We start from the raw sequence: 18,035 nt of genomic DNA, 5'->3' as shown, positions 1-18,035 counted from the left end.
AGGAATGAAATGCAATCCCATGAAGCATTATTAATGACGTAATCGAACTATTAACAATAGGAAAATGTAAAACTATTAATTTAAGTATAGGATTTTATTAAGTATAGAATTGCTATATTTAAAGTATATAGGAAAATATCCAGATACACACGAATATTTAAGCAGTTTAAGAGTGTAGGGAGACCGACAGGGTTGCCTAATTTTAAGGCCTGAAATGCACACTCCATCTGATGCACACTAATTACTGTACGCTACATTTTTTGCACACTCACTAGTCATTTGTCATACTTATTTAAAGTGTGCTGTTCCCTAATACATTATGGCCTGAAATGCACACTCCATGTGATGCATACTTATAAGTGTACACTAATTTTTTTGCACAATCTCTGGTCATTCATCATACTTATTTATAGTGTGCTGTTCCCTAATAGATTAAGGCCTGAAATGCACACTCCATATGATGCATACTTATAAGTGTACACTATTTTTTTTGCACAATCTCTAGTCATCCGTCATACTTATTTAAAGTGTGCTGTTTCCTAATTGATTATGGCCTGATATGAACATTCCATCTGATGCACACATATTACTGTACACTACATTTTTTGCACACTGACTAGTCATTCACCATACTCCTTTAAAATGTGCTGTTCCCTAATAGATTAAGGCCAGAAATGCACACACCATCTGATGCACACTTACTAGTGTACACTAAATTTTTTGCACATTTACTAGTCATTCGTCATACTTCTTTAGTGTACTATTCCCTAATAGATTAAGGCCTGAAATGCACATTCCATTTGATGTACAATTACTAGTGTAAACAAAAATTTTTGCATACTGACTAGTCATTCGTTATACTTCTTTAAAGTGCCCTGTTCCCTAATAGATTATGGCCTGATATGCACACTCCATCTGATGCACACTTATTACTGTATTCTACATTTTTTGCACACTGACTAGTCATTCATCATACTTATTTATAGTGTGCTGTTTCCTAATGGATTAAGGCCTGAAATGCACACTCCATCTGATGCACACTTATTACTGTACACTAAATTTTTTGCACACTGTCTAGTCATTCACCATACTCCTTTAAAGTGTGCTGTTTCCTAATAGATTGAGGCCTGAAATGCACACTCCGTCTAATGCACACTTACTAGTGAACACCACATTTTTAGCACACTCACTAGTCATTCGTCATACTTCTTTAAAGTGTGCTGTTCCCTAATAGATTAAGGCCTGAAATGCACACTCCATCCGATGCACACTTAATAGTGGACACTACATTTTTTTCACACTCACTAGTCATTTGTCATATTTCTTTAAAGTGTGCTGTTCCCTAATAGATTGAGGGCCTAAAATGCACAATCCATCTAATGCACACTTACTAGTGAACACTACATTTTTAGCACACTCACTAGTCATTCATCATACTACTTTAAAGTGTGCTGTTCCCTAATAAATTATCGCCAGAAACATTATGAAAAGAAACATACAGCTTGAGTTGTATGTTTCACAAATAAACTTGGCGAAGCATTGCAAGCTGACAGTCCCATTTTTAATAGGTTGTGGTGGTAACAAACAACCTTAAGTTAAAGGGGTCGCTAAAGTTACCTTTAAATGTCTGTGCCAATAAATTGTAGTTGACTGAAAGAGAAAACTGACTGAAGAAGACTAGACAACAGTTTTTGGCTTAAGCAAACAGTGTAAGATTGTGCATGTACTAAGACAAAAGCACACTTTAAGTATCTTTAACGGGACTGCGTGCTTACATTGCATTTACCAAGCATTCACGTTTGCATTTGCTTACTTTACCTAATTCATCTCCACTCAGCATTTCTTCTACAGTGAACACTGTAGACTCTGATTTCAATTCTGTACTGTATCCCTTAAAATGGTCCATAAGATTACATCTTATTCAGTGAATTTATTACTTTAATATTGCTATGTTTGTCCCAAGCATACTTGAGGTTCAAACTTGATCAAACTTGCCCTAAAAACAAAAGGTCTGGAAATGATCGTGCCCAGACTGAAAATTTACACATTCTTTCTATTTCTTTCCCTTACACACAAATACACACACCTGTACTCTCTCAAGCTTGACACACGAATTATGATGCACGTCACAACCACGCCAACACACATCCATGCACACAGAACCATCTGGAGAGAGAATGACAGTGTATGAGATGATGATGTGTTTTAGGAAACGAGAGATGAATGAATGGCTGAGTCATGAATGCTTGATTGCTTGTGACTGACATACAAGACAGCAGAACAATGTCAAACAGAAAGCGCAGAACAAACAATGCTCTGTGGGAGAATGGAGTGAATGCGTCTTTGGAGGAGAAACTTCCGGTCGAGAGTTATTTTTGAACACATGCCTGTAGGAAAGTAAAATTCCAAATGAAATCTCTTTTAATGTCTCAGTTGTTTCTCCCAGATTGTAATGAGATTAAATGGAGAATAATTGGGAAAAGGCTCCTCTGGAGTTTCAGAGATGTCAACAATGGATCAGACTGCAATACTACCAAAGTCTGCAATCAAATGTCAGAGATTTGAATGTGAACTCAAACATTTCCAGTCAAATTCTCCTGAATTACTCTGGTGTTAATTTAATAGCTTTATACTCTTACTCTATGTCCACAATTGTCTCGTTTATATTCATTTCTCATTAATTTATTTCTTATTTCTTTGATTTTATTTTAGGTTAAGCTTCTGAGACAAAGATGATCCTTAAATGAAACAACTCAGAGCTCCATTAAATTTACTGAGCTATGAAAGAATCTCTGAGCATGAATATTTTCCTCTGTGTGTGTGTCACGGTGTATACTCGTTTTGTTTAGAGGTTTTACGTATATATATAATGAGATATCAAGTGAGAAACTGTACTAGAAATGTATCTACTTTTATACTAATGTTAGATTGTGTTTCTTTAACTTAAGTATGACCTTCTTTCTGTTATGCATATGCTGTACAGTATAATGGTAGCTAGTTGAAAAGAGTATTAGGATTGCAAAGAGAGTATTTTAAGAAGTTTAAACACTGGGGTCAAATTGAGATTTAAACGTCGAATTGCTTGTTTTTTTTGTCTCCATCACTATTTGCTGTTTTAATGCTACATGTGTGCTTTTGGGCGCACACACACATACACCAAAAGCTCAAATGACTTAATAACAATACACCAAACATGTGGATTTGTGATGAATATTTATTGATGGTGGTTTATTTACAGGTTTTTAGACAGAAAGAATAATCCTGTTTACCATTTAATTCAGTATACAGCTGAACACTTGCTCATAGCGAAAGACTGGGATATCTTACAGACATGGAAAACACAGATTCCTGGGTACTTGAATTAAACATCGACTTCCTGCCCTAACTTTACTTGATACCTAAAGTATCTGGCACAGCTCAGATTAACTAACACAGCCCAAAGTACTTAACACAGTTTTAAGTGAAGATGATCAACATGAAACACTACAAAAGAAAACATATTAAAGGAAAGGTCTTTCTCAGTCCATTTTTTCTTCCATTTTATCAGTCTCATAATTTACAGTGGCCCCAAAAAGTATTTGGACACTTAAACCACTCTTAAAAATGAATTAATTTCATTGCATAAGATAGCAAATATCAAACCAAGTGGCATCCACAAACAAATGATGCTAGACTTTCTCAGAACTATCTTTACTTTTCTGAGCTTTTGTTTGTTTGTTTGTTTGTTTGTAGTTACTATGAACATGTTCCACTAATGTTTGGCAACTACAAAGTGGCCAAATACTTTTTGCCATTTTTAACAGTATCTCTACTGATATCAATTTAAACCTATAAACTCAAATACTTTTTGGGCCATTGCATGTGGTGTTGTGTCTGGTGTAGTGTTTCATTTACCTCCTTTAATCCACAGAAAGTCGGCAACAATCACCAAAAAGAAAATGAAATCTAATCTCTAATGTACTGTCATTAGCATGTTCTGTCTCCTGTTAGAAAAATAGTTCACAAGTAGGTGTGTAAGCATGTGTGTTTTCTTTTTTACAGTGGATAAGATGGTCGTTCATTATTTACACAGTCTCATTTGCTGGTATGAGAGTTTAACCTCTCTGATTAGAGACTTTTCCCCACCGTTTTCGCCTCTCCCAAGTTTAATCTGCCTTTATTTCTCTCTCTCCTTCTATCTTGTTTACCCTCTGCTTGTCCTGTTCTCTTGATTTTAGAGAAGGACATGACTTGAGTTAGTGCTGGGAGTTCGTGCATGCAATAGCCCCGTCACTTTTGTATGACCTGCACCATGTATGTGTGCATGCGTTTGTGTGGGAGAGATTGTTACAGCATGAAACTTGTTACGTGACAGTCTCGTCTCCCTTTTCTGCATGGCTGCTTCTATGCATCTGTCAGCATCAGGCCCATCGCAGGCGAAATGGAGAATAACATAGGAGGAGGAGGAAGAATAGAAAGAAAACTCAGCCGAAGAGCAGATGGAAAGAAAGAGTCAATGCTGTGAGTGAGAAGAAGGACAGAAGAGAAGTTGAAGATGAGAGAACAGGAGAGTCGTCATCGGGTGGACATTCGAGCTCAAAACAGCGGACTGAGGCTGCATCCTCATTGCCATAATTCGTCCAGTACTCTTCGGGCTCCAACTTGGGTAACGCGGCCTCCTCTGCTGTGAGATCGTATTTGGAGGACAAGGAAGATGAGGAATGTTTGAAGGAGGTGAACGGAAAGGCCTTTTGTGTCTCCGTACTTTTGTGAAAGGAGCTCTTGGATGACGATGCTGGTTTGTTCTTCGAGAACCACCAACGTGTTTTGGTGCTAAAGGTGGTGGTTGTAGTGCCAGCCATGGATCCTGGGTCAGGCAGTGGGCAGAGGGCAAAGTCCAGCTCCCGCAAGAACCTTAGATCCTGGCCTTTACGGGGGGCTGGTGACGTGCAGGTTAGGTCTGAGCTGGAAATCCGAGCTTTGCGGAACCACTCCCAGAGCGACCTGGCTTCACAGCCGCAGGTCCAGGGGTTGCCATTGAGCCTGAGGAACTGCACCGATGATGTGTCCTTCAGCACCTGGCCTGGAAGCTCCTGCAGAGAGTTGTCGAACAGATACAGGATCGTCAATCGGCCCAGGTCACGGAAAGCTCGCCGATGGACTTGCCGAATGCGGTTGTCGTGCAGCAGGAGACGGTCGAGATTCACCAGGCCGCGGAAGGCGTTTTCAGAGAGGGCTCTAATGCGGTTGCCATAAAGGAATAAGTGGGTGAGATTGACCAGGTCGGAGAACAGGCCGTCAGGGAGGTGGGTGAGCTGGTTCTCCTGCAGGTAGAGGAACTGGAGGCTGTACAGCTTGTGAAAGAGGTCTGCGGGCAGCTCTGCTAGGTGACAACGGTGCATGTGAAGACTCTGTAGTCGCTCCAGCCCCCTAAATGCGCCTCCGTCCAGCCTGCGCAATGATGGGTTGTCACTCAAATCTAGCTCCTCCAGTACACGCAGATTACTAAATGCACCTGCTTCGATCCATGAAATGTTATTAGAGTATAGCCATAGGACCTGCAGATACAGAAAGTAAACACAACCTTTAAAGACAGACCTACCGTGAGCTATGAGATTGCTAATCTATGGTATATGCTTCTGCTGAAGCCACAATTTCAAGATAATTCCTGGTGAAGAACTACACTACATGTGATTCCTGAAGAGAAAGATCCACCAAACAAACCGTGGCAAAAGAGTCTCCCTAGACTCTCAAACTACTTATTGTATATATTTGTATAAATCTTTATTGTAAATAATTATTTGCAAGTTATAAAACTAATGTGGATAAATTATTTAAAATGTAAATAATTTGTTTCCATGCCTAAAATCAACAGCTTAATCAATAGTTGTATATATTTTTTTGGTTTTAAATTGATTACGTCATTCGCAATGCTTCATGGGGATTGTAGTCATTCCCTCATGAAAGACAATTGGTACACAGTCTTGTACCTTCGTCTTATTGTCTGGTTTGCCAATATATTGCTTCATATCAAAGGTTGTAATCTTGTGATTTACCTCAGAGCTGGTTGGTTTGGTTAGAACTCTATGAAGAATTTTATGCTTTTTTTTTTGTATCCATACGGAAAATATTTATGGGAAAAATATTTTGGAGCATAGCCGGCTGAAAAAGTGATAAGGTGACAAGGGTCCATGCCTAAACGGACCCTTTGCACTGTGTGCAAAAACGTCCCAACTCTTATGAATAAAAACTGTTGCATTGTGCTTATTGAATATATTGTTCTCCTATTAACAACAGCAGTTTCTTGTTTCAGCCAAAATTTCTGTAGTTGGATATATTTTTCTTTTTCCTCTGGTGCTTTCTGCCTGTCAATCTTTTTGTATGTTCTCATGGTATTGTAGTTGCTAGTGTTGTCATGTTACCAAAATTTCAGTAGTTGATACCGATACCAGTGACATTTCATGGTTCTCGATACCAATTTCGATACCACAGCAAAAATATGCTAATATGATAATGTGATATTGAACACATAAGTTTAGTTATTTTTAATAATTATTTTTATAATTATAGTTTAATAATTATTATTTTCCAGAACATGTATTAAAGTTTAATTTAATCATCAAAATGGTGTCTAATCAATTAATTCTTAAAACTTTTAATAAGTGAAAATATAACTTTTTAACATAAAATCTCATCTGTTTACACTTGCTATTGTGTCTGACAAATAAAATGTAGGACACAGTTTTGGAGTATTTGTATTTTAGATTACTGGTGTTTGTGTATGTGGTCATTTTGAAATGTTATGTTTTAAATTGTATATCTGTGAAGCACTTTGGTCAACTCTGTTGTTTTAAATGCAACATAAATAAAGTTGAGTTGAGATTAAAGCGCAAATGCTGTGATTTAATTATATAAATATATAGTTTACATGTGCTGTGTGGTTCACAGCGGATTACTGCTCTGCTTTGTCATCTCAAACAATGTAAATGATTCTCAGCGCCTGTGGAGTTTCTAGTGGATGAGTGGTCAGATTTATACATTCATTTAAAGTACGCAGCTTATCCACGCTAAATTGCAGCCTTCAGTGGATTAATAAATCACACTAGGACATGTCACTTGGATTAATTGTCCATTTCAGTGTAAAAGGAGTAACAGAGCACTTGTTCAAAATAAGCCTGTGAGCATTTTAAAGCTGTCGTGCGTCTGTCATACTGCACGCTGGTACCAGATAGAGTCGGTGCTTGGAACTACCAGTACTGGTATCGTTACATCTTTTTTATTTTAGTACCGACTTGGTACTAATGTACTGGTACTTTTGACAACACTAGTAGTTGCATCGAATTATTGAGGCTTAATGCCATTTTTATGCCATGTTGCTCATAACAGTTGTTAGTTGAGAGCGCTATTTTGCTGCTGTTGTTTTTGACAATCATTTCTGCTCAATGTCGGTCTAAATTTAAGGTGCATTCAGTAACTTTTGTCTTTGTTTCATCTTGGACTTACACTGACACCTACCCGCTTGGATGTAGCATCATTTAAAATAAATGGTTTTCTGTTTCAGATGCCTTTCTAGAAGTTTAGTATTCACAGTCAGCTATGATTACTTTAATTCAAGAGTGAAAGTGTCAAATAACAGGACGGTTACTGAGATTAAGCGAGTAGTATTCGGCTGGTCATGTGATTCTAACATGGCAGCCCCCCAAATATACGGACCCTCTCCATGTAGAATAAAACAGCTTTTATAAGGTTACTGATATGACTGGAGTCTTCATTTTAATGTGAGTGCTCATGATTTCCTACATATATTGCAAAATTACGATTCATGTCTTTAAGAGTTAAACTTTTTTAATGAGGAAAAAATTGCTGAATACATCTTTAAGCTCATTTGGTATGTTTGGTGTGTGGGTTTTCGGAAAGAGGGGGCGTGGCTAATCCAACAGCTCAGCTTGTGGAAATTCTAGTGGCAAAAAAAGCTTACAGCAATTTTAATTAGTTTTTCAAATCATGAACATTTCATGAAAGAGTTTTGGCTTGTTAGAACATTCCGTCAATGTAAATCCATGGGATGTTTGGGATTTTCGATTTCCCCGGCACTGGAAAACTGTTAGTCAGATCAGTGAGAAAAGAAATAGAACACTAAATTAGAACAATGTGGAGGTCTGTGCCGAGTTTGGTGGATGTAGATTGAAAGCTCTAGAAGAAGTTACAATTGATAATTTTGGTGTTTGTTTAGGGATTTTGGAAAAACCCTAAACCAATTCTGTAGAATAACGGTATTTTGGCTTTGTCAGGCCAGCGTAATAATACAAATTTTGCTTCATGGAGGCGGACCCTTATTGAACACCACTTCAGTTCAATGCATAATTTACAGACTAATATAAACTCACCTGTGTCTCGAAACCAAAAGAGTCAGCTCTGAGCTCAGTGATGCGGTTGTTCTGCAAGAAGACACGCTGGGAGTCATAAGGCACGCCAACAGGGACAGCTGTGTAATTCTGAGACTGGCAGCTGACAGTCATGGGTGTATGGTAGCATACACACAGCCTGGGACATGCCTGACCCGGTGCACAGCGACATGCCAACAGCCACACCACCAACCATTGAGTCAAACCACCTGCAGAGAGAAAAGGAGGGGGTTAAAAGAATGCTGTTGTTGTGCCCCTGAAGAAGCTGTTCCACAAGTGGTGATAAAAGTTCTCACTCGCCATTCACTTTCAATATACAGTTTGGGAAAAAAGATGCAATGAAAGTGAATGGTGACTTGGGCTAACGTTCTGCTTAACATGTCATTTTGTGTTTCACCAAAGAAAGAAAGTCATGCTGGTTTGGAACAACACGATGAATGAAGGATAACAGAAATGTTCATGTTTTGGGTGAACTATATCTTTAACGCCACAGATGAAAAATAATTCTGCTCCGTAAACTAACCCAACATTTGATATCCAGATATATCGTGGTGTTTCATGACAGACTCTCGTTCCAATCAGAGACCGCAATTGTTTATGTGCATTCAGGACAGGACAGAATAGTGCCTAAGAGTGCGTGAAACAAAAAGGTCGGATTAACTTCAGGTTCGTGAAACTGAACCCGATTCAATTACAGCAGCGCGTGAATATTTAAGAGGGCACCTCGCGGGGTTCGGTGACTCTACACAATTAACGTGACTTTAAAAACACGCACAGCGTGAATTAATCATGCCGCGTGCATTCATGTTGCCTATTATACCTGAGCACTGACCTGGTCACTGCATGTCCCATTCCAGGACAAGCAGTACTAATCTTTCCACTGCACAGGACTAATGTGGAAAATTAAAAATGCCTTATTGTAGACATAACTTTTAATGCATACCTCTGTGTTTTGTTTAAAAGTGTGGATGCTCTCATTAATGTGGATGCTCTACAGCCAGCAGCAAGTCTATTATTCTAAATTTATCATGTTCACAACGGTGTACTATAAAACATGTTTGTACAAATTAATTTATGTCTCTGATAATAAAAAAACATGATTAACTTTCAGATTAATTTGTGAGCAGTATTAGGCGCAGGATGAACAGGTCTCCAAAGGTAAAATTTTACTATATAACATTAAAATACACAAATGTAAATTTGTATAGTTTATATATATATATATATATATATATATATATATATATATATATATATATAAAATATGTATATAATATATACTTCTATATTTGTATATGTTATAAAGATATAAGAAAAAAATACAAATGTACACATTGCAATGTTTTGCAAGTTATAAAATCAACAATATAACATTAAAAATATTATATATAATATAATTTATTGTAAGAAAAGGCTATAAAACAAATATGTATCAAACATCACCATGTAACGAAAAATAAATAAATAAATAAATTTTTAGGCAATAAATGTGCATAGTTATTAAACATAAATTAATAATCAAAATAATAACTTTGTACTCACTTTTAAAGGTAAGAGTGTTGGAGGAGCGAGAGCTCCGCGCAGCCGCACGAGTTTCCATCCCAAAATCCAAACCGAGTGCGAGTTAGCCTGAGCTCGTGCTTGCTATCTGCGCTGACGGTCAGCTCTGGTGCTCGTTTCGACTGCGACTGAAGAGAGGCGAGTCCCGCGGACATTTATACTCCAGCACCGGCTGCCCACGCGCGCTGGACGCGACGGAATCTCTCATACGTAAGGCGCGCGAGGGCGAGCTGCACTGAGGTGGGGGTGTGTGTGTGTGTGTGTGTGTGTGTGTGTGTGTGTGTGTGTGTGTGTGTGTGTGAGGGGGATGATAAAATAACTTGATTTAACGGTTTTTGTAGATAGATGACTGTCTTTTTCTCTCGAGCGTTATTAGTAAACAGACTGGAATGAAAACAACCTCATCTATGGTTTCTTTGGGTGGGCACAGATTGGGTTAATGGATGTATACAGAATTGGACTAAATACATGCTAAATACACAAATTAGGAGGTTATAAATGAAAAGAGGTACAAGTACAAAGAAATGCAGAAATATTCTCAGTGGTATAATTTAAGCTTAAACCTTTCCAGTACCATATTTAAATCTTTCAGCATTTCCTAAAAAAAATACCAGTGCTTGCAAAAGTAATAATGTTTAAGTTTTAGTTCATCTTATGTTTTAGGCTTTGGTTCTGTGTAGGGGAGAGTGGGGCAAGATGAGCCTATGGGTAAGTTGACCCACCCCGTGTATCTAGGCAACTGTACATATTTTTTGTCAAGTGATCTTTTAAGCAGGGAGTATCCATTATTTCTATCTGCCTGTGAAGAGGAGAACCACATGGGAAAGTATGGAATCGTATGTTTGCCAAAGAAAATTTTGTACATTTGAGGGTTACTGATTGTTGTGCCAAAGAAAATGTATGCATTCATGCATAATGGTGTATATCCAGTGTATAAATATTCTGTTTATAAAGTTTGAAGTCAATAGAAGACCTAAAGAAGTGAGTTTTGTTTGACTTTAGGTATTTACTGTAGGCTATGCTAAGTGATTAATCCAATCATTCCATCATTTATATGCAATAACAAGCCTCTGTGTTAAAGGAAACGATGGGGAATTAGGAGATTATAATTAATAAATATATTATAGATAAATAAATAATTTGTGGAATTTTATTAAGTGTTTCACTGGAAAATTTCAATTGGTCAGCTTACCCCCATATGGCTTATCTTACCACTAACCAGGAGCAACTTACCCCTAACCTGGGGCAAGTTGACCCAATGGATAATTTCTTTTTAAAAGCCCAGTTGTTTGTGGCTTTTTGTCACAGACTCGTTTTTGTAACATCAAGTGATAGCAGATACCTTGAAATAAAGGTAGCTCTATTCATTTTACCTCTGTCTAATTTTGACTTGTATAGGAGACAACATATGTAAAAATCGGCTCGTCATACACCACTTTCCCCTGAATGAAATGCTGCATCAAAGCTTTTCTCATTGTCATGACATTCAGCAGGCGTCTTTTCTGTCAGCTCTAGGCCTACATGAGAACCAACACATTATGCATTTTTTGGTTAAAGGTGTCTTAAGCCATTTTAGCCATTTTGCTCACTTGCTAACTTCAATTTTAACCATTTTGTCTAGTTAGACTCATTTTCTTTAAAAAAAAAAAAAAGAAAAGAAAGTAGGAAAAATAGAGGTTACAGTGAGGTACTTACAATGGAAGTGAATGGGGCCAATACGTAAACATTAAAATACTCACCGAAGCCAAAAGATGTAAACATGCGTGTTAACATGATTTTAGTATGGTAAAATCATTAATAACCTTTTCTGTTTAAAGTTACATCCAATTTTACAACACGACAGAGATTTTCACCCCTACAAATGAAATTATCTACAAAACAAAGTTTGAATGGAGTCTGATAAGACTATCAATATGAGTTTGAATTTCAATAGAGTGCTAAAGTACCTCACAAAAATTTACAAAGCAACAATATGTGTGAGAGTTAGAAATTCATGTATGCATTTGTGTAAGTGTCACGTGCGTGGGTTGCATTGAGTCATAGTTCTGTCCCCTGACCATGACTGAGGTCACAGTGTGTTCCAACTTCAGCATGATGCCGTCCATCTGTACACATACACAAACACACCTGTGTCCCCATGTCATGACACATGCAAACACACACACACACACACACACACACACACACACACACACACACACACACACACACACACACACAATGTTCACTCTACCCAAACCCTATCATATGCATGTACAGTATAGCTATGCCAGTGCTAACATTCTATACAGTATTTACAGTTCTTTTGTTCCTCCAACGCTTTCTGTCACTGGACCAAATAACACTTGGGTATCATATATGGATATCACACAAGAACAACACTTTTATCTGGACCAACAAGCTCAGTCACCACTGAGAATTCAAAGGTTAGGACAAGGCACCATGGGGAAAAGATCGCACAGCATGAAGAACCACGCCATACCCACAGCAGTTTTTTTGAAGTGTGCTTTGTAGAAACAACAGCAGAGGCTACTGTATGTACACAATGAAATGCTACACAAACTTACACAATTATCTTTGCCCACATTCTCAGTCATCGCTGAACATTCTCAATGCTTCAGGGGTCCATGGGGAAAGACAAACACACATACACACACATAGACACATGAGGCAAGATCAAACAGATGACCACACTCCCCCTCACCACTTGGGGCAGTGACACACTCTTTAAAGAGCAACAGATGGGTTTGGGGAGAGTGTGTGTACAAGTGTAGATGTCAGTTCATATGTGTGCACAGTTACCAACCTGCACTGAGCAACCAAACTGCTGTAAACATATTTTTGTGGCTTTGAAAATGTGCTCTTTGTTACAGTGGCAAACAACTAGAATTGTACGTACTGTATGTGGGTGTAAGAAAGTAAAGTCTCATGAAAATGTTTTCACACTCTGACTTTTTATTTAATTTAATTTTTTTAGTCAGTGTATGTACATGCATCACAGGAGATTTATGTAAAAAACAAAAAAAAAACAAAAAAAACAAAAAAAAAAAAAACAATGAAAGTCATTAACATTTCCACCACATCTCAAATTCTCTATTGTGTTTAATAGAATTCCATGGTGGGAATGACTGTGATGGAAATGACATTAACCTTTTTTTTATTTCTTTTTTTTTATAAAATGGCTGAACCTTTTGTCTTTCTGAGGCTAATTTTGCAGCTAACACTTTATATATCTTAAATGCACACAAGTAAATAATATTTTCCCACTTTTTGCATAATTAGTCAAAACTACAACCTGATTGGAAATGACACCCAATAAAAATAGTGACTTTTACCTTACCTTTGTTTTCTTCAAACATCACTTGTCTCATATTTTATCTCAAGCATGCTCTTCACTGCTACTTTTGTTAATGTGGTTAATAAAAACACTAACTTTTGGTTAACAAAATTATGAGCAATATATATAAATCATTTTCACAGAATAAATATTGATATGTTTTATGTTGGGAAAGTCTGGCTAAAAGAGTAAAATCTATATATTACAGACATTTGAAAAAGCACCAAAATGTAGGCATTTTAAAACATTTCTAAATAAATGTTTAATGTGACCTTCATATAACAAAAAGAATAAAGTTATAATCTTTTACTTTAAATAAAATAAATAAACCCCTGGGACATGCAATTGCCCAAAGTTGAAGAAACACCTACTTTATCACATGTTTTACCATCACTTATTCTTAAAAGTGACGTGTGTAGTTTTTACAGGACTAGCAGCACAAACGTTATTTCAAAAATAATGATTGTTTCCGGACAGGTTGTCTTCCATTGTTTGGACTTCACCTTTAAGGTAACTTGTTAAAAATACACAGTTATTGGTTTTCTATTAAATTTACCACAAGTGCATTAAATATTGGAAGCTTTAATTTACAGTATTCCTTATGGCTAAAGAAATATTGAGAAATGTAATCTGAAAAGAGATTAAAAATTAGTACATAACATTATGGTTTATTTGCGAAAGCAGTGGCCAGAAAAAGTCTACACAATATATTTCTGAGAGAGAAAATCCAGCACAGATATAACTGATGATTAACATGATGTATGGTGACACAAAGCCAGTGCATATCTCATCCCTCAGATACACCCCGCAACAAAATTTCCTCCCACCTGTTTAGAGCACTCTACTCTGTTTACTTCTATACTTAGCTTTCTGGCCTGTTTTTGTGTCTCCCCACAGTCTAAATCAATGACTTTGCGTAACTCTTACAGTCCCTGCGTGTTTCCTATAATATAAGTGAGCCTTATCGTTCCCTGTCATTCTTATGTCACTGACTAATGTTCACCTCCATTCACTGCCTCCCTCATCTTTCTATATCTGCTGCCCATTCATTCATACATCTCTATTTTTAAACTGAGACAGTCCCTGTCATATCTCAAACCATTATGACGCAGAGTGAATGATGCAGAGAGAAGAGAGTGTGTGTGTGAGAAAGAGAGAGAGAGAGAGAGAGAGAGAGAGCAAGATGCAATTAATTGTAGATGCTGTTATTGGCAGAGAGCAAAATAAACAACCTGTTATGATCTTCAACATGGTTGAAGCCAGCGGTTCTTTATCCCAGTTTTATCTCCCTAATATTTGTAAATCGTGATTTAGCAGTGATCCTTCAGATGTTAGGCTACAAATTGAAAGCAACAAGCCATCAAATGCATCCATGGAAACAAATGCTTAAAGCCAAAAAGTGGCAAGTCTGTGGGCTGGCTGAGCTAGAGAATGAAGTAAACATCAAGGATAGCAACTGGCTACTGAAGAAATACAATGCCTCTGATTAAAGGCCTTGAAACTGATAAACCAAGCTTACAGCATGATCAGCCAGACTACAAAGATATACCAGAACAGAAGATGCTAAATGAGTAAATCCCACGTACACTTGCAGACTTGAGAAAACACCTGTGATTGCCTACAACGGAAACATTAGCCATCACAATGGCAGATTTCCAAAAATGTCTTAGAAAGATGAAGAAATGGACCACATCACACATAACTAGTAGTTAATGAAACTATCAGCCTAAGAGCAAAGATGGATGGAACTTCTGATAGAATTTCCACTCCGACAAACTAACAGAATGTAAGACAATACTTATGGAAGCCCATTTCTGCCACAAAAATAATTTTGGGGAAAAAAAGTCATAATTTTGAGATAAAAAGTCATAATAATGAGATGTTAAGTCATATTTCACGAGTTCGTTTGCCCATATAATCTTTAATCTATTAAGGTTAAACTTATTTGGCTTGCTGTCCACGGTGGAGGGGCTCGAGGAAGCAGCTTCAACTCGAGCTCTAAATTTAGCCTAAATTTAATAGTTCCCCGGGACTATTAATAGGAGATGATTACATGGGGCAAGATGCCTAGGGTAAAGATGGAGTTGGGGTGGTGGAGAGATGCTGGAAACAGCTGAGACCAAAGAGAGGTAATACACTCTGGCTGTTAATTGAAAGATTAGATGGGCTCGCTCCTCCCAAACTTACGTTTAGGAACTTCATTTAAGAAATTCTAAGTCATATTTATGCGATACTAAATCAAAATTATGAGATACAAAGTCATAATTATGTATGAGATAAAAAAGGCATAATTATGAGATAAAAAGTCAGAATTATGAGATTGTAAATCATTTATGAGATACTAAGTCAAAATTATGAGATACAGTCATAATTATGAGATAAAAAGACATAATTATGAGATAATAAATCATAATAATGAGATGCTAAGTCAGAACTATGAGATACTATATCATAATTATGAGATGACCGATTTTTTATCTCATAAATTAGAATTTTGATCTCATGATTTTGACTTTTTAATCTAATAATTAGGACTTTTTAATTTCATAATTATAACTTTTGATCATAAAGTTATGACTTGTATCTCATAATTTGATTTACCAAAGCACAAATTTATTTAAGTGCCGGAAATGGGCTTCCATACACAATTATGAGATACTTAATCAAACTTATGATATGCTTAGTAATAATTCTGAGATTAAAAAGTCCAAACTTTGAGATAAAAAGTCATAATTATGATTTAGTATCTCAACTTTTATGTACCACGGAAGAAAGCACATCAGGGCTTGGAACGAGACGAGGGAAGTGTTACAGGTTACTGGCATAAAGTTATCTGTTTTGAATAAATAAATCTGGAATAAGTAACCAAATTTGTTCACTGACATTTCCTTTCTTAAAATACTGTAAAGTGTTTGATAGGAGGCTAGTTTAAATGTTATGCCTGTATTGTATTAATTTAAAATTCTGTTTGTTGATTGGTAGTTTTATGGGAATAAAAGTCATATCTTTTCAAACAAGCCAAGTCGTACTATATCTTACGATTTCGCCATCTCGTTAAAATTAATACGAGAAGTCATGAGACAATTTTATGCTTCTTAACTTTCTTAAGTGTCAACTCACTAATATTAAATGAAGTTAAAGACCTCAAGCACAGTCCTCAAGCCCCCTCTGTTATGGACAGCATGCCAAATCTTTTTACCATAAGGCACTTCAGGACTACATGAACCAGTGAACTCGTGAACCAACATTTTGTTGTGCTTCCTTCAATCTGGCTACTTCCATTTATGGACATCATTAGAGCCTTGCCATCTTTCTGTCACATTCATCTCACTGACTAAGTTTCGCTGTCAGTCATATTACATAGCCGCCCTCATCTGATATTTTTCTGCAAATCTTTTTTTGTTCATTAGCGTGTTTAGTGGCACTGTCAGACCATGTCATATCTCAAACTGTTATTACACTGAATTGATGTTGAAAGAGAGAGAGAGAGAGAGAGAGAGATTGGAAAATAATGTGAGCAGAGGGTAAATAAAAATTCCACTCACATCACTCATCAGTAGTATTTTGATTGTTTGACCCATTCACCCAACAAAACTAAATTGAGTTAAACTGATGTAATCTAGTGTGTTCCACAAACATCAGCGGTGATGGACCTATTCAGTATTAAATAACCTGTATACTGCTCTCAATTAAATTAAAATACCTTGCTACTTGGCAAGATCGAGGTAAGTATATATCAGTTACTGCTTCAAAGTTTTTAATAATGCATAAAAACTTACACAAATAGCAAATGTTCATGTTAAATATGATTCAGTTAACATCATCCTTAAAAGTACCACAGTTTGAAAAATGTATGTTGTGATATTTCAACACATACATCACATATTAAGACCAACAGTTTAAAACATATATTTTTGCAAAACTATAAATATATATATTTTTAATTTTGCACCACATGAATTTTTCTCAATAAGCCTTAACATTCTAGCTCCACTCTTATGAACAGATCAGTTGCTTCTTCAAAAAGATGAAGTCTACATGATTTAAGAGCAGCAAACTCACTTTATAATAGGTGTCTTTAACTACTATGTACTTAAGCATTTGATACCATGTACTTATTATATACAGTACTATGCAAAAGTTTTAGGCACTTGTGAAAAATGTTGCATAGTGAGGATGTCTTCAAAAATAATGCAATAAATAGTTTTCATTTATCAATTAACATCATACAAAGTCCAGTAAACATAAAAAACCTAAAAAAATATTTGGTGTGACCACCTTTGCCTTTAAAACAGCCCCAATTTTCCTAGGTACACCTGGACACAGTTTTTCTTGGTTGTTGGCAGATAGCATGTACCCAGCTTCTTGGAGAATTCACCACAGTTCTTCTATCTATTTAGGCTGTCTCAGCTGCTTCTGTCTCTTCATGTAATCCCAGACAGACTTGATGTTCAGTGGGGGGCTCTGTGAGGGCCATGCCATCTCTTGCAGGGCTCCCTGTTCTTCTATTCTAATCTTTTCTATTTGCAAAAGTAATGATTGGGAGTCTAAAATGTAATTTTCCTATTGACACACTAAAGCTGAAGATATAAATAACCATCTTAAGACAAATGCTTTAGTGAAACATCTTAAGTGCCTAAAACCTTTGCATAGTACTGTACATCTGTGTTGTTGCATTGTCCTGACATTTAAAGTACCTGCATTAAACTACATCTGTAGTTACACTGGTAAACTTAACCCTACTCCAACCCTTA

The 18,035-nt window shown here is 36.7% G+C and overlaps 1 protein-coding gene across 1 annotated transcript; it reads right to left on the bottom strand.

Moving 5' to 3' along the window:
- Positions 1 to 3,206: 3,206 nt before the first annotated feature.
- On the bottom strand, positions 3,207 to 10,064 carry LOC127413365 (reticulon-4 receptor-like 2). The gene is made up of 3 exons (XM_051650464.1): positions 9,927 to 10,064; positions 8,367 to 8,593; positions 3,207 to 5,537 (listed from the first exon to the last, which is right to left on the bottom strand). The coding sequence occupies exons 1-3, from the start codon at positions 9,982 to 9,984 to the stop codon at positions 4,464 to 4,466; spliced, it is 1,359 nt and encodes a 452-aa protein (XP_051506424.1). The 5' UTR covers positions 9,985 to 10,064; the 3' UTR covers positions 3,207 to 4,463.
- Between the last annotated feature and the right edge of the window lie 7,971 nt (positions 10,065 to 18,035).

The sequence above is a fragment of the Myxocyprinus asiaticus genome, chromosome 22 (genome assembly GCF_019703515.2).
Source record: "Myxocyprinus asiaticus isolate MX2 ecotype Aquarium Trade chromosome 22, UBuf_Myxa_2, whole genome shotgun sequence".
Lineage (NCBI taxonomy): Eukaryota > Metazoa > Chordata > Actinopteri > Cypriniformes > Catostomidae > Myxocyprinus > Myxocyprinus asiaticus.
This window is presented reverse-complemented; position numbering and strand designations above follow the sequence as displayed.